The 17,080-nt window shown below is 58.8% G+C and overlaps 1 protein-coding gene across 10 annotated transcripts in view; it reads right to left on the bottom strand.

The window, feature by feature from the left end:
- Window positions 1-16,185, bottom strand: part of CSNK1G1 (casein kinase 1 gamma 1) — a 65,915-nt gene extending 49,730 nt beyond the window's left edge. For 6 of the 10 annotated variants that reach the window (XM_054388246.1, XM_054388248.1, XM_054388247.1 and 3 more), the window contains exons 1-3: window positions 16,008-16,185; window positions 11,628-11,668; window positions 8,138-8,207 (exon numbers count right to left, since the gene is read on the bottom strand). In XM_054388246.1, coding sequence (XP_054244221.1) covers window positions 8,138-8,207; window positions 11,628-11,668; window positions 16,008-16,185 — 289 coding nt within the window. The remainder of the gene's footprint in view (window positions 1-8,137; window positions 8,208-11,627; window positions 11,669-16,007) is intronic. The other 4 variants (XM_054388252.1, XM_054388251.1, XM_054388256.1 and 1 more) reach the window with 1 other exon arrangement.
- Window positions 16,186-17,080: the final 895 nt, after the last annotated feature.

Below are 17,080 nucleotides of genomic sequence, written 5' to 3'. Positions count from 1 at the left end.
GCTGTGGAGTCTCCTGCTCTGGAGGCTTTCAATCCCCACCTGGATGTGTTCCTGTGTGCCCTGCCCTGGCTGACCCTGCTCTGGCAGGGGGGTTGGATCTCTGGAGGTTCCTTCCAGCCCCTGCCCCTCTGTGCCTCTGAGGTGTGCAGCTCTTTGGGAGGAAGACGATGCAGTGCCCATGCCCAGTGCTGCATGGACGAAGCCTTCCGGGAGATGATGCAGGGCACAGGCACAGCCTCTGCAGGGGCACAGCCCCCACCCAGCAGGCATCACCACAGAGGGGATGCTGCCAGCCTGCTCTGCTCTGCTCTGGGGAGAGCAAACCTGCAGTGCTGTGTGCACGTCTGCAGCTCTCAACACAGGAAGGACCTGGACCTGATGCAGAGGGTCCAGAGGAGGCCATGAAAATGCTCAGGGGCTTGGAGCAGCTCTGCTCTGGGGACAGACTGAGGGAGCTGGGGGTGTTCAGCCTGGAGAAGAGAAGGCTCCAGGGAGACCTCAGAGCAGCCTGCCAGGACCTGAAGGGGCTACAAGAAGGCTGCAGAAAGACTGTTTGCAAAGGCCTGCAGAGACAGGCCCAGGGACAATGGCTTCAAACTAGAGCAGAGCAGATTGAGATTGGATGTGAGGAACAAGTTCTGCAGCAGGAGGCTGCTGGAACACTGCAACAGGTTGCCCAGGGAGGTGGTTGGGGCCCCATCCCTGGAGATATCCAAGGTGAGGCTGGATGAGGCTCTGGGCAACCTGACCTAGTTGGGGATGTCCCTGCTGCCTGCAGGGGGTTGGACTGGATGAGCTTTTGAGGTCCCCTCTGGCCTGGATCATTCTGTGATTCTATGATCTCCTGCCCCAAGCCAGCACCCAGCTGTGGGGTGATCTGCTGGCCTGAGTCCCAGCCACAGCAGTGCTCCCCTCGAGGTGGCCAGCAGGAGTGGGCAGCTGCAGATGCCAGGGGCTGGTGACAGCCACTGTGTCCCTCCACACTCCCTAATTACAGAGGGCTGCAGCTGGGCTGCAGCAACCAGCACATAGGTGTCCTCAGGTCACTCCAGATCCCTCAGGGAAGAACTGCTGGTGGCAGGGTACTCCACCACTGGGACTTGTTTACATCTACCCAAACCAGCCTGACTGAAATGACCTCTGCTGCCTAATTGCCATGGGAAGGGCAAGCTTGTGCAACAGGGATGGAAAGAATCTCTTGGGAAAGGACAGGGCTGCCTGCAGAGAGGTGAGCAGGGCTGGAGCACAGCAAGGGCAGCACAGTACGAGAAGAATGTGAGCAATGGAGAAGGCTTCTGGAGGCCTCAGAGCAGCCTTCCAGTACCTGAAGGGGCTCCAGGAGAGCTGGGGAGAGACTTTGGACAAGGGCTGGGAGAGACAGGCTGAGGGACAATGGCTTTGAGCTGGGAGAGGGGAGATGGAGACTGGAGAGGAGGAAGAAATTGTTGGCAGTGAGGGTGGGGAGAGACTGGCACAGGTTGCCCAGGGAGGCTGTGGCTGCCTCCTGCCAGGAGGTGTTGAAGGCCAGGCTGGATGAGGCCTTGAGCAGCCTGGGCTGGTGGGAGGTGTCCCTGCCCATGGCAGGGGTTGGAGCTGGCTGAGCTTTGGGATCCCTTCCAACCCAACCCATTCTGTGAATCTATGAAGTGCAGGCAAGCCCCAAGCACTCAGCTGCTGGGTGGTATGGAGCAGCAGCGGACCCCTTGGGCACTGCTGGGTGGTGTGGAGCAGACCCCTGGGCTGCAGCAGCAGGGAGCTGTGCAGATGCTGCCGGGGCTGCAGGTGAGGCTGGGCTGTCCCTCCACCTTCCCTCCTTCCTGACCAGCAAGCAGGCTGCTCCTCTGCAGCCAGCTGAGCAGCAGCAGGAGGTCCCACAGCAAGCACCAAGCCTGCCCATGGCAGCAGAGGTGACCAAGCTGGGTGAGCAGAGCGCTGGAGACAGCTCCCTGCCTGCAGCTCCCTGCCTGAAGCCCCCTCCCTGTAGCCCCTGCCTCCAGCCCTGCCCTGCAGTTCTTCCCTGCAGCCCCCTCCCTATAACCCCTTCCCTGCATCCCTTCCCTGCACCCCTTGCCTGCAGCCCCTTCCCTACATCCCTTCCCTGCAGCCCTCTCCCCCCCTGCCGCCGTGACTCAGCTGCTGCGTGGGCTGAGGACAGCAGCAGAGCTCTGCTGGTTCCCGGGATCCGGCGCGGGCTCAGCCTCCCCTCCTGCTTCCCAGCGCGGCCCGGGGCCGGCTCCGCAGCCTGGCCAAGGCGCCCGGCCCGCGGCGGGGCCGAGCCCGGCGGTACCCGCGGCCCGGCGGTGCCCGCAGCCCGGCGGTGCCCACAGCCCGGCAGTGCCCACAGCCCGGCGGTGCCCGCAGCCCGGCGGTACCCGCGGCCCGGCGGTGCCCGCAGCCCGGCGGTGCCCGCAGCCCGGCGGTGCCCACAGCCCGGCGGTGCCCGCAGCCCGGCGGTGCCCACAGCCCGGCAGTGCCCACAGCCTGGTGCGGGTGGCCGCGGCTGGCGGTGAGTCACAGGTGCCAAGGTGAGGTGGCACAGGAGCAGGGAAGCTGTGACTCATCTGCCAGCTGGGACAGAAATAAAGCAGGGCTGACACCACAGGGGGAGAGTGCTGCACAGTGTGAGCAGGTGCAGCACACCCAGGGTGTGCCAGGGCTGGCACGCTGCAGGGCAGGGATCCACCTGGGCACGGTGCAGAGCTGGGCCCAAAAATACCCTCATGACGTTCAACAAGGCCAAGGGCAAGGTCCTGCAGCTGGGTCAGGGCAATGCCAAGCACAAATCCAGGCTGGGTGAGGAGTGGCTGAGAGCAGCCTGGAGGAGAAGGCCTTGGGGGTGTCAGCTGGTGACAAACTGCCCAGGAGCCAGCAATGGTCCCTGGCAGCCCAGAGCCAGCTGTGTGCTGAGCTGCAGCCAGAGCAGGGAGAGCAGCAGCACAGGGAGGGGATTCTGCCCCTCTGCTCTGCTCTGCTCAGACCCCACCTGCAGCACTGCCTCCAGCTCTGGGGCCCCAGCACAGGAAGGAGCTGGAGCTGCTGGAGAGGGTCCAGAGGAGGTCATGGAGATGATCAGAGGGCTGCAGAACCTCCCCTGTGGGGCCAGGCTGGGAGAGTTGGGGCTGTTCAGCCTGGAGAAGAGAAGGCTCCAGGGAGACCTCAGAGCAGCCTTCCAGTACCTGAAGGGCTCCAGGAGAGCTGGGGAGGGACAAGGGCTGAGTGCCAGGATGAGGGACAATGGCTTTGAGCTGTGAGAGGAGAGATGGAGACTGGAGAAGAAGAAGAAATTCTTGAGAGTGAAGGCTGAGAAAGCTGAAGGCTGTTGAGGTTGAACTAAAAGACCTTTAAAGGTCACTTCCACCCTAAATGACTCCTGTGGGCAGCTGTGCTACTCATGGGCATGCACAGGTAGGCACTACCCAGCAAGGAAGAGGTTCAGGGCTGACCAGCAGTAAAAGAAGATCCTGGGGGCAGCCCAGCCCAGGATCAGTCTCCTGGGTCAGGATGGTACTCATGCTCCCAGGGGTTTTCACAGAGTCAGTAAGGATGGAGAAGACCTCTGAGATCAGAGCCCAACCTGCAACCCAGCACCTCCATGACCACTGCACCAAGTGCCACATCTGATCAGTTCTGAACACCTCCAGCCATGGGGACTGCACCACCTCCCTGGGCAGCCTCTGCCAACCCCTCACCACTCTGGCACCAAAGACATTTTTCCTCCTCTCCAACCTAACCCTCCCCTGGCACAATTTCAGGCCAGTTCCTCTCCTTCTATCACCTGAGACCAGGCAGCAGAGCCCAACCCCCACCTGGCTCCAGCCTCCTCTCAGGAGCTGCAGAGAGCAATGAGGTCTCCCTCAGCCTCCTCTTCTCCACACCAAACCCCCCCAGCTCCCTCAGCTGCTCCTCCCCAGCCCTCTTCTCCAGACCCTTCCCCAGCTTGGTTGCCTTCTCTGCACCTGCTCCAGCCCTCAGTGGATCCAGGTCTCCTTGCTGAGACATCTCAAACCTCCCAGCACTGGCAGGTTTCCTGGCAGGGTTGGAGGGTGAAGGCAGAAGGATTTTCCCTCCCAGTTAGAAACTCAACCCAGCAGCTTGAAGCAGGTTCTGGGGTGTGAAGCAGGGAAATGCTTAAACATGACACAGCCCCAAGGTGAACACCTCCAGGCATGGGGACTCCACCACCCCCCTGGGCAGCCTCTTCCAATCCCTGACCACTCTGGCAGCAAAGAAATCATTCCTAATACCCAACTTCAACCTCCTCTGGTGCAGCTGGAGGCCACTTCCTGCTGAGCTGTGGTTAGGCACTTGGCAGGGAGGCCCTCAGCACTGTGTCACAGGCAGGCAGGACACTGGCAGCTCACAGGGCTGAGGACACAACCACTTTGCCCAGGGATTGCTGACACCACTCCAGCTCTCTTGGTCAGCAAATGGAGCATATGTCAGACCACCTGGATCCAAAAGGAGGTCTCATCCTGTCCTGGGCCACCCCACAGAGTGACCATCAGGTCCTGGCCCCTGTGCCTGCTGTCTGCTTCCCTGCTCCCAGCACCCACAGGCAGCCAGTGCCAGCAGTGCCTATTTCAGGGCATGGGGGAGGGAATGCCACAGGGAGAGAGGAGAGCAGCAGATGGCCACTAGGCAGCAGGCCCTGGGCCTCTTCTTCTGGGGGGTGCAAAGAGCTTCAAGGAGCAACTGTGAAAAGCCATTCCTGCAAGCAAATGTCCCTCCACTTGGAGGGGGAAGGAAGGGCACTGCAGAGGACCTGTCAATGGCTCTGACTCGAGGGAGGCACTGCAACAGCAGAGGAAGCATCACCCAGCTGCAGCAGCACCTGGGAGAGCTCTGTGAGTTGGTCACTCCTGAGGTAGGACACTCTCCCAGCAGCTCCTGAAGCACAGAATCACAAAATGTCAGGAGTTGGAAGGGACCTCCAGAGAGCATCCAGTCCAACCCCTGCCAGAGCAGGGCACCCAGAGCAGGACACACAGGAACACAGCCAGGGCGGGGTGGAAAGTGTCCAGAGAAGGACACTCTACAACCTCTCTGGGCAGCCTGCTCCAGGCCTCCAGCAAAGAGGTTTCTCCTCATGGTGAGGTGGAACCTCCTGGGTTCCAGTTTGTGCCTGTTGCCCCTTGTCCCATCACAGGACACCACTGAACAGAGCCTGGCCCCTGCCGCTTGCCCCCCAGCCCTCAGCTATTGACAGACATTGATCAGATCCCTCTCAGGCTGCTCTTCTCCAGACTAAACAGCCCCAGGGCTCTCAGCTGCTCCTCCTCACACAGCTGTTCCAGTTCCTTCATCATCCTCATGGCCTCCATTGGAGTCTCTCTAGTCTATCCCTGTCCCTCTTGAACTGGGGAGCCCAGAACTGGGCACAATCCTCCAGATGAAGTCTCAGCAGGGCAGAGCAGAGAGAGAGGAGAACCTCCCTTGCCCTGCTGGCCACACTCTTCCTGATGCACCCCTGGATCCCATTGGCCTTCTTGGCCCCAAGGGCATTGCTATCCCATGGAGAACTTCTTGTCCCCCAGCACTGCCAGGTCCTTCTCCATGCAGCTGCTTTCCAGCAGGAAATGCCTCCTGTGTCCACTGTACTGAGCTGCTCTGAGAAGCACCAAGAGGAGCTCCACTCCCTGAGACGCCTTGATCAGATTTGTCACTGCTGCAGTAGAGCTGAACCCAGTGTGAAGAAGGCCTTCAGATGTGCAAGACAGCAGGAATCAAATCTCCCCCACAGCTAATCCAAGCTAACTGCTGCTCTTCAGCAGAGGCCCATGGCAGATGAAGAAGTTGCTGCTGAGGCAAGGCAGCAGAAGCAACCTGAGTGCCTTGTCAGAAAGCCTTGGAACATCCAGGCTGATGGAGCACGTGGCACAGAGTCCAGGAGGAAGAGGCAGCTATGGCAGAACTGTGCTGCTCCTCTGATCACAGGGAAACACAGATTCATGGAAGTGTTTGGGCTGGAGAAGGCCTCCAAGCTCACCATCAACCCAACCCCACCACGGCCACCAAGCTATGGCCACAGCTGCCATGGCCATAGGGTTCTGGAACACCTCCAGCCACGGGGACTGCACCACCTCCCTGGGCAGCCTCTGCCAACCCCTCACCACTCTGGCACCAAAGACATTTTTCCTCCTCTCCAACCTAACCCTCCCCTGGCACAACTTCAGGTCAGTTCCTCTCCTTCTATCACCTGAGACCAGGCAGCAGAGCCCAACCCCCACCTGGCTCCAGCCTCCTCTCAGGAGCTGCAGAGAGCAATGAGGTCTCCCTCAGCCTCCTCTTCCTCACACCAAACCCCCCCCAGCTCCTTCAGCTGCTCCTCCCCAGCCCTCTTCTCCAGACCCTTCCCCACCTTTCTTGCCCTTCTCTGCACCTGCTGCAGCCTCTCAATGTCCTTCTGGCAGTGAGGAGCCCAGAGCTGAACCCAGCACTCAAGCTGTGGCCGCAGCAGTGCCCAGCCCAGGGGCACAATCCCTGCCCTGCTCCTGCTGCCCACACCACTGCTGCACCAGGCCAGGCTGCTGGTGACCTTCTTCAGGCTTGCTGCACTCTGGAACTGTTCCACAACTGCAGGGAAAAAGCCTCCCCCAAACCTTTGTGCAGCACAGGGCAGTGCAGAGCTCACTGCAAAGCTCTCCAGAGGCAGCACTCAGGAGGATGTCTGCCTCCTGCACACCACTGCCTGGGGGCTGTGGGACACTAAACCATCAAGCTTCTGAGCTTGGAGGCTCTGCTTCTTCATCTGGGATGCTACAAGCAAGCCACAGAATCACAGAACTGTTTGGGTTTGAAAAGAGCTCTGAGATCCTCAAGGCCAAGCATTAAAGCCTGCCTCAGCCTCCAGCATCCAGAACCTTGGAAAGAGGCTGCCACAAAAGACTTCCCTCCAGGCCAGGTCCAAATCCATGTGGACACATCCAGACACACGCTAGAAACAAAAGCACTTTTGGGCACACCAGGAGTCCTCCATCAGCAGCACTCTGGGCAGCAGGGGCAGGGAGGGGATTCTGCCCCTCTGCTGTGCTCTGCTGAGACCTCCCCTGCAGTGCTGGGGCAGCTCTGGAGCCCTCAGCTCAGACAGGGACCTGCTGGAGCAGGGCCAGAGGAGTCCACAGCAGTGCTGGGGACACCAGAACTGGAGGCAGGATTGGAGGTGAGGTCTGAGCAGAGCAGAGCCAAGGGGCAGAATCCCCTCTCCTGCCCTGCTGCCCACACTCCTCTGGCTGCAGCCCAGCACACAGCTGCCTGCTGGGCTGCAGGAGGGCACTGCTGGCTCCTGGGGAGCTGCTCAGGACCCAGCACCCCCAAGGCTCTTTCTTCAGGGCTGCTCTCACTCCCCTCTGCACCCAGCCTGGATTTGTGCCTGGCCTTGGACCCTGCCCTGTGACTTGTTGAGCCTCTTGCAGCTGGCACTGGGCCACTTCTCCAGCCTGTCAAGAGCCTGGCAGAGGAAGAGCAGAGCAGCTCTGAGACTGGGAGAGTCTTCCTCCTGCAGGGGAGGTGGATGCTGTGGAGCTCCCTGCTGACATGCAAAGCAGCACAGGGCCAAAGCCCAGACTGGCTTGAGCAGCAACCATGAACTCAAGGCAGGGAAGTCCAATGGCATCAGATGGAAGCTCAAGGCCTCCCCTGGGAAAATCAGAGAGGCTGCTAGAAAGAAACCCAACAATAAATCCTCAAAGCACAGCACCTTTGGCTCCTCCTGGGATGTGCCTTTCATGTCTGCTGTAGGCTGTGGCACAAAGAGGCCACTGAGGCCCAGGGCTGTAGGACTCTGCTGTGACTCAGGAAACCTCAACAAAGGCTCAGGTTTTTCCTAGAAAACCTCAGGATTTTTCCACAGTTTTTTCCACAGCATTTTCAGACTTCTGTCCCCTTGTTCAGGGCTGTCACTTGGCACACAAAGAGCTGCCCTGCCACTGCCATCTCCTGTGGCACCACAGCTCTGTCCTCCCTGCCAGTCAGTCCTCACCAGCTCAAGTTCCTAGGACCACACCACCATGATGTTCTTCTAACCAAAGCTTTCCCAAAGGCAGTAGGAGGCTGCCCAGAGCAGTCAGGGCAGGTCCTGCTGTGCAGCCAAGCCTGCAGGAGAGGTCTGGAGCAGGAGGAGGCAGAAGCTTTGGCTTACCTGCACTGCCCAGCTGTTTGTAGAACCTGTACTCCAGGTGCAGCTGTGGTGCTCGTGACTTGATTGGTTCCTGCAAGAGAGCAAACCCAAAGGCACCTGGTCAGAGGCAGCCTGGCTGCAGGAATGTCCTGGCACCTGGAAACTGTCCCAGCACAGACCTGCACTCAGTGCTTCCAGCTGTGAGACAGCACAGCTGGCCTGAAAGGCTGACAGCAGGGGGACACCACTGCATGGGACCACGGAATGGGCTGGGCTGGAAGAGATCCCAAAGCTCATCCAGCTCCAACCCCTGCCCTGGGCAGGGACACCTCCCACCAGCCCAGGCTGCTCAAGGCCTCATCCAGCCTGGCCTTCAGCACCTCCAGGCAGGAGGCAGCCACAGCCTCCCTGGGCAACCTGTGCCAGTGTCTGTCCACCCTCACACTGAAGAATTTCTTCCTCCTCTCCAGTCTCCATCTCCCCTCTCCCAGCTCAAAGCCATTGTCCCTCATCCTGGCACTCTCAGCCCTTGTCCAAAGTCCCTCTCCAGCTCTCCTGGAGCCCTTCAGGTACTGGAAGGCTGCTCTGAGGTCTCCCTGGAGCCTTCTCTCCTCCAGGCTGAACAGCTCCAACTCTCCCAGCCTGGCCCCACAGGGGAGGTTCTCCTCTGGAGCCTCTCCAGCAGCTCCAGGTCCTTCCTGTGCTGAGGGCCCCAGAGCTGGAGGCAGTGCTGCTGGTGGGGTCTGAGCAGAGCAGAGCAGAGCAGAGGGGCAGAATCCCCTCCCTGTGCTGCTGCTCTCCCTGCTCTGGATGCAGCTCAGCACACAGCTGGCTCTGGGCTGCCAGGGACCATTGCTGGCTCCTGGGGAGTCTGTCACCAACTGACACCCCCAAGGCCTTCTCCTGCAGGCAGCTCTCAGCCACTCCTCACCCAGCTATAGCTGCATATGAGGAGCACAAAAAGCAGTAAGATTTGCACTCTGGAGGAGGGGGAGGAGGAGGAAGAGGTTCCTGATGCCAGCACAAAGCTCAGTCACTGCACTGAGATTCAAGGATTGCTCAGGCAAGCTGCTGGCTCCTGCAGCATGACCCCAGACACTGGCAGAGGAGCAGCCAGGCTGCAGGAGATGAAGGCCGAAGTTCATGCTGTGGGCTGTGGTTGCCCACAGGAGCTTTGGTGGTCACTGGGCTGTGTTTAGGGAGTGTTGAGTCATGAGCCCGGGTGTGAAGCCAGCCCACAGCCAGAGAGCTGCACAGCAGGCACGAGGGCCCCAGCAGAGAGCTGCTGAGAGCACAGGAAGAAGTCAGCCCCCGGCCAGCAGCTGTCACTCAGACATCTCAGAGCACCCCAGAAGGATCTCTTTGCACACATGGAAGCAGTCTGCAGTGCACCCCAAATTTGACATCTCTCAGCACACTGCCAGATCTCTGTGATCCACAGAGGCAGTAAGGAGGCTCCTCCCAAGGTGAACTTCAGAGCCTGGAGCACAAATTGGGCACTAAGAATTGTTAGGGGTAGGGTTGTCAGGGTTGGAAGGGACCCCAAGGCTCATCCAGTTCCAACCCCCCTGCCATGGGCAGGGACACCTCACACCACAGCAGGTTGCTCACAGCCACATCCAGCCTGGCTGCAAAAACCTCCAGGGATGAGGCTTCCACCACCCCCCTGGGCAACCTCTGCCAGGCTCTCACCACCCTCATGGGGAAGAATTTCTTCCTAACATCCAATCTCAATCTCCTCACTTCTAGTTTTGCTCCATCCCCCCCAGTCCTATCACTCCCTCACACCCTCAAAAGTCCCTCCCCAGCTTTCTTGCAGCCCCCCCAAGATCCTGGCAGGCCACCAGAAGGTCTCCTGGGAGCCTTCTCCTCTCCACACTGCACAACCCCAACTCTCTCAGGCTGTCTCCAGAGCAGAGCAGCTCCAGCCCTCTGCTCCTCCTCATGGCCCTTCTCTGGATACCTTCCAGTACCTCAAGAGCCTTCCTGGAAGAGAGGCTCCAGAACTGGACCCAGAGCTCCAGGTGTGGTCTGAGCAGAGTGGAGCAGAGGGGGAGAATCCCCTCCCTGGCCCTGCTGGCCACACTTCTCTGGATGCAGCCCAGGCTCTGCTTGGCTCTCTGGGCTGCAAGTGCTCACTGCTGGCTCCTGCTGAGCTTCTCCTCCACCAGCACCCCCAAGGCCTTTCCTTCAGAATTGTTTCCCTTGGGCCAGGCAGCAGTGGGCACTCACCCAGATGGCTCTGAGAAGGAAGCTAAAGTTGTCCTGAATTTCTGTCTGGATGCTGCTTATCACAGAATTGTTTGGGTTGGAAAAGGCCTCTAAGGTCATTCACTCCAACCATCAGCCCACCCCCACCATGGCCACAGGGTTCTGGAACACCTCCAGGGATGGGGACTCCACCACCTCCCTGGGCAGCCTGTGCCAATCCCTCACCACTCCTGCAGCCAGTGCTCACTGCTGGTGCTGCAGCTCTGTGGGATCATCTTTGAAAGCCCAGGAGAAGCTTTACTGATCCAAGGTGAGGCTCCACAAGGCTCTGAGCAGCCTGCTCTAGTGGAGGATGTCCCTGCTGAGTGCAGGGGGGTTGGACTGGGTGACCTTTGGAGGTCCCTTCCAACCCAACCCATTCTGTGATTCAGCAGAACCCTTTGGCTGTGTCCGCAGCTTGTTTGCTGTCCTCAGGTCCACCTCACCCACCTCCTGCTCAGCAAGCAGCAGGGCTCCCTCTGGGTGTGGATCCATCCCCAGGGCACCCTGAGCTCCACTGCAGGCAGTTTGGTTTATTCCAGGGAATATCTCCTGATACTTGCCAGCAGTCTTGACCAAACCAGGCCCTCCCCCACAGCCACCTACTGCACATGACAGAAGGAGAAAGCTGGAGAGAGGAGATCTGTGGTGCTGGAAGGTGGCCACAGAGTTCATGCACCAAGTGCCCCTTGGTCTGCTGTGATGTGGAGGACTCCAGGTCCTGCCAGACAAACACCAGCTGGGCAAGCAGGAGTCTGCTGCTGCATCACATCAGAGGCACAATTTCAGGGGCAGATCCCAGGGGCTGGATCTGTGCTTAAAGAGCAGGTGGGCAACAAAGAGCCAGCAGCTGGAGATCTGTAAAGCCCAAGGGACTGATGGAGGTCCTGGTGTACAGGTGGGAGAAGGTAAGGCAGAAACACAACCTGCAGGGCTTGGAGAACAGGAGGCAGAGGGGAGACCTCCTTGCTCTCTACTGCTCCCTGGAAGGAGGCTGCAGTGGGGTGGAGGTTGGAAGATTGGCACAGGCACAGGCTGTGGCTGCCTCCTCCCTGGGGGTGTTGAAGGCCAGGCTGGATGAGGCCTGGAGCAGCCTGGACTGGTGGGAGGTGTCCCTGCCCATGGCAGGGATTGGAGCTGGCTGACCTCTGAGGTCCCTTCCAGCCCAGCCCATTCTGTGATTCCATGGTTCCATCAAAGCTGCTTTTGGTCTGAGTGCTTCCCATAGAGTAACTTCAGAAGCCCTGCAGCTCCTACTCACCAGTTTGATGGCTACATACTCATTGGTGTAGAGATTTTTACCTGTGAAGAGAAAACAGAAAACATCTTTGAGTCCCATATCCAACCCCTGCAGCCAGAGGCAGCAGGCAGAGCTGTGGCACCCAGGGCCAGCAGCTGTCTCTGTTCAGTGCCCTGCTGCAAGTTCTGCCTCTAGCAAGCTGGACCTGGGGTGCACTGAGAGGAGCGCAGCCAGCAGGGCAAGGGAGGTTCTCCTGCCCCTCTGCTCTGCCCTGGTGAGGCCACATCTGGAGGACTGGGTCCACTTTTGGGCTCCTCAGTTTAAGAGGGACAGGGAACTACCGGAGAGAGCCCAATGGAGGTGATGAGGATGATGAAGGGACTGGAACAGTTGTGTGAGGAGGAGAAGCTGAGAGCCCTGGGGCTGGTTAGCCTGGAGAGGAGACTGAGAGGGATCTGATCAATGGCTATCAATAGCTGAGGGGAGGGGGCAAGAAGCTGGGGCCAGGCTCCTTGTGGTGGTGTGCTGTGATGAGACAAGAGGCAATGGACACAAACTGGAACCCAGGAGGTTCCACCAAACATGAGGAGAAACTTCATTGGTGTGAGGGTGCTGGAGGCCTGGAGCAGGCTGCCCAGGGGGGTTGTGGAGTCTCCTTCTCTGGAAGCTTTCCAACCCCCCTGGCTGTGTTCCTGTGTGCCCTGCCCTGTTCCTGGGTGCTCCTGCTCTGGCAGAGTGCTGGACTGGATGCTCTCTGGAGGTCCCTTCAGCCCCTAGCACTCTGTGACTAAAGCCCCAGCAGGAGGAGCTGTGCCAGGTCTCACTGTCCACAGTAGGGAAGCACAAAGGAAGTCAGAGGATTGCTCCTCCCAGAGCTCTCTTGACTCTGCTGGACACTGAACAGCTTCCCCCTGTGACTGCAGAGAGTTCAGCAGCTTCCTGCTGCTGCACAGCTGAGCAAGGAGGCCTCTGAGAACAACCTCTGCAGTCTCTCAGCACAGATCCAACACCCCCTGCATGCCAGCAGCACAAAGGCAGCCCTTGGAGGCCAGAGAATCAGAGAACTCTTTGGCTTGGGAGAGACCTCTGAGCTCACCCAGTCCAACACCAACCCAATCCCACCATGGCCACCAAGCCATGGCCACAGCTACCATGGCCACAGGGTTCTGAACACCTCCAGCCATGGGGACTGCACCACCTCCCTGGGCAGCCTCTGCCAACCCCTCACCACTCTTGCAATGAAGACATTCATCCTCTTCTCTAACCTAACCCTCCCCTGGCACAACTTCAGGACATTTCCTCTCCTTCTATCACCTGAGACCAGGCAGCAGAGCCCAACCCCCACCTGGCTCCAGCCTCCTCTCAGGAGCTGCAGAGAGCAATGAGGTCTCCCTCAGCCTCCTCTTCTCCACACCAAACACCCCCAGCTCCCTCAGCTGCTCCTCCCCAGCCCTCTTCTCCAGACCCTTCCCCACCTTCCTTGCCCTTCTCTGCACCTGCTGCAGCCTCTCAATGTCCTTCTGGCAGTGAGGAGCCCAGAGCTGAACCCAGCACTCAAGCTGTGGCCTCAGCAGTGCCCAGCCCAGGGGCACAATCCCTGCCCTGCTCACACCATTGCTGCTCCAGGCCAGGCTGATGGTGGCCTCCTTGCCCACCTGGGCACACTGCTGGCTCAGCTCCAGCTGCTGGCACCCAGCACCCCCAGGGCCTTCTCTGCTGGGCAGTTTCCAGCTACTCTGCCCCTGCCTGCAGCCTCCATGGGGTTGTTGTGCCCCAAGAGCAGGTCCCAGCTCTTGGTTCCTCCGGAGGGCAATGTGCCCAAGCTCAGCTCCCTCACCTGCAGCCTGGCCCCAGCTGTGTCACACACAGCACCCCCAGCACAAAGCCTCCCTCAGGACCCCCACCCAGAGCTGGGGCTGGTGGGGCAGCAGCCCTGGGAAGCAGGGCCAGGAGCCTAGGAGGGGAACAAGCAGGCAGCTGCTGGGGCACTGGCACTGCACTGCTCCCTGCCACAGCTGGCACACCTCTGGCTGGCTGTGTCTCTGTGCATGTCTGTCTGTGTTTCTGTCTGTGTGCCTGTGTCTGTCTCTGCGTGTTTGTGTCTGTGTTTCTGTGTCTGTGTCTGTCTGTGTGTCTGTGTGCTCCAGCTGCAGGACAACTGTTCCTCCAGGAAGCTGTCTGCTGGCTGTCTGTCTGCTGTGTGCTGTCTGTTGCCAGCCCTTGTCCCCCTCAGTGGTGCATGGCAGAGGTGCAGAGCTCCACGTGTGAGGAGCATCTCCCTGTGCCTGCTGAAGCTGCCCCTCAGGACATCCCTCAATGCTCTCCAGCTCCTCTGCCAGCTCCTTGGAGCCATCACTCCCCTCCCAGCTTCCCCACACTGCTCAGGGCTGACTGTCCCAGGGGTCAGGATGCCTTCTCCCTCCTTCTCCAAGGCAGAGCTGCTACTAACATGGCAGGGCCAAGGCAGTCGTGCTGCCAGGAGACACTGACAGGAGCAGGAGCTGCCCCTGCCCCTGTCCTGAGCAGGACAGGAGAGCTGGAACCCAGCTGGCACACAACAAGCTGCCAGCTTCTGGAAGGGCTTCTGATGGAGTAGTGAGGAAGCTCAGGTCTCCCTTTGGGGCAGTTCCACTGCCAGTGCAGAACTGCACAGCCTGATGAGCCATGCCCTGAGTGCCTGCATTCAGGGGGGCACACACCAGAGTGGTTTGTGAGGCCCTGCCAGCAGCACCTGGTGAGCACAGGGACACTTTGCACACCAGCAGCAGCCCAGAATGGTCTCTTTTCTGCACTGCTCCACAGGGCCCAGAGGAAAGCCACAACTGCAAACCTCTCATGAGCAGCAAATGCAAACCCATGGACCCTCGCGTGCAGCTCAGCCCTGCATGGACATCACACTGCTGGCACACCCCTGGGCTCCACCAACAAGAGAGCAGCCAGCAGGTACAGAGAGTTCTCCTCCCCCTCTGCTCTGCCCTGGGGAGGCCACAGCTTGAGTCCTGGGTCCAGTTCTGGGCTCCCCAGTTCAGGAGGGACAGAGAACTGCTGGAAAGAGCCCAGGGGAGGCTGCAAAGCTGCTGAGGGGGCCTGGAGCAGCTCTGTGAGGAGCAAAGGCTGAGAGCCCTGGGGCTGGGAGACTGGAGAAGAGCAGCCCCAGAGGGGAGCTGAGCAATGCTCAGCAAGAGACAAAGGAGCTGTGGGGGGCAAGAGGATGGGGCCAGACTCTGCTCAGTGGTGCCCAGGGACAGGACAAGGGGCAAGGGGCACAAACTGGAACCCAGGAGGAGAAACTTCTTTGGTGTGAGGGTGCTGGAGGCCTGGAGCAGGCTGCCCAGAGAGGTTGTGGAGTCTCCTTCTCTGGAGAGCTTCCAACCCCACCCTGGGCACTGTGACCCTGGGCAAGCTGCTGTGGAGGAGATGCCACCAGCTGAGCCTCCAGACCACCTCCTTCCAGCAACTCAGGAACTTAACTCTGTTGGAGCTTCTTGTATTGATCCAACAAGCTCAGAATGGTAGGGGTTGGAAGGGAGCTCTGGAGATCATCCAGTCCAACCCTCCTGCCAGAGCAGGGGCACCCAGGGCAGGGCACACAGGAACACAGCCAGGGGGTTGGAAAGCCTGCAGAGAAAGAGGCTCCACAACCTCTCTGGGCAGCCTGCTCCTCCCAGTCTCATCTCAAAATCAATCAGCATTTGTTTTAGGAGGACTTAAGAGCCCAATGTGCTACAAAGCAGCACATTAGGCCCTTAAGTCCTCCTAAAACAAATGCTGCCTTGATGGAACCACCTCCTTAGGTGGCCAGAAGACCAATGGACCACAGCTCCTGAGCTGCTTGGGCTGAAAGCCAGCCAAAGGGATGGGACAGCTGGAGTAGGGGATGAAATTAGGGCACTGAGGTTAGTGAGGAAGGTGGCACGGAGAAGATGGGGAAGAGTCCAAGAAGCCTCCTTAGATAACCACAGAACTATCAGGGTTGGAAGGGACCCCAAGGCTTATCCAGTCCCAACCCCCCTGCCATGGGCAGGGACACCTCACACCACAGCAGGTTGCTCACAGCCACATCCAGCCTGGCTGCAAAAACCTCCAGGGATGAGGCTTCCACCACCTCCCTGGGCAACCATGACCAAGAGGAAGAGTTTCAGAGGTGCAGGCAATCAAGATATTGTCACCTGGAGTGCTGGGAGCCTTCTTCAGCGTTGGGATGGCTCCAAAATGTGCATCTTTGGCCTCTCCAGTGAGCTGACTTTGACTTTATGCCATGAAACCCAAGGCCAAGAGGCAGAAGCTTCAGGGTGGGGAACAGCAGACCTCAAGCCAAGGCTTTACGCAGTCATCCTCCAGGGGGGGAACTGCTTAACCTGGACTAAGGCAGGGCCACCAAAACCCCCAGTCCCTTCTTACCTAGTCTGAGTTCTCCAAAGTTCCCACACCCAATCTTCTTGCCCACTCTGAAGTTGGGTCCCACCATGAGGACACCAGAGGAGGCTGAGGAGCTGGGGCGGGAGCCGTGGCCGCTCCTTCCTGGCATCCCTTTGGCCGTCCGCTGCCTCTCATCCTTCTCCCTGCCAGGATGGTCCATGGCCTTAGTCAGCACCCTCTGCCAGGGGGCTGGCAGGAAGCACTTGGAGTAGACACTGCTCTGCTCTTTACACCACCACTGTAAATCCAAAGTGCTGTGAGGTGGGGTCCAAGACAGTCATGGGAAGGCCTGGAGGTGTTCTGGCAGCTGGAGCGGGTTCCTAACGCATGGTGAGAAGGCAGCAGGAGGGTGGTGCTCTCCAGGGCTCCAGGAAGGCAGCTGGCTTTGGGTTCCTTACCTGGGGAGAAGAGCACAAGCACATGGCTGTGATGGTTTGAAACTGTCTTTTTAATTTTTCTTTGCAAAATTCAAGCAGAGAAAGTGAAAGAGTGTAAATAAGCCACTACTGGGTGTAAGAAAGCAAAACAATGATTGCTCTAAACACTTCCATTGGATAGATAGAAATGTTTAAGAACTACTACTCAAAACAAAGTGGGGGAGCCTGCAGTCTGCAGTCAGAGCAACTTGCTGGGCTGTCTGGCTGCTGTTTCTTCTTCTCTTCTGGCTGAAGATAACACACTGACCTTGGCGAGCTAAGTTAACAACTTTTCTGCTTTAGCTAACTCTGCTTTCTGCCAGGGGAGTCTGGGGGGAGGCCCCTGGGAGAGAGGCCACTTGGGAAAGGTCCCCTTTGGGGGGAAGCAAAGGGAGCTTGGTTGTGCTGTTCTGTTGATTGTATATATTTGTAAATGTTGTGAATTTTGTATATTTGTACATATTCATTGCATTTCATCATAGATTGTAGATCTGCTTGTCAATACAGCTTTCATTCACTTCCAGACTGAGCTGGCCTGGTTATTGTTGGTGTGGGAGGAGATTCAGCTCACACTGACACAATGGGACATGAAAACCCTCCCTTGGACACCCTTCTCTTACAACATCAAGGGCCAGCACC

The sequence above is a fragment of the Indicator indicator genome, chromosome 16 (genome assembly GCF_027791375.1).
Source record: "Indicator indicator isolate 239-I01 chromosome 16, UM_Iind_1.1, whole genome shotgun sequence".
Classification (NCBI taxonomy): domain Eukaryota; kingdom Metazoa; phylum Chordata; class Aves; order Piciformes; family Indicatoridae; genus Indicator; species Indicator indicator.
This window is presented reverse-complemented; position numbering and strand designations above follow the sequence as displayed.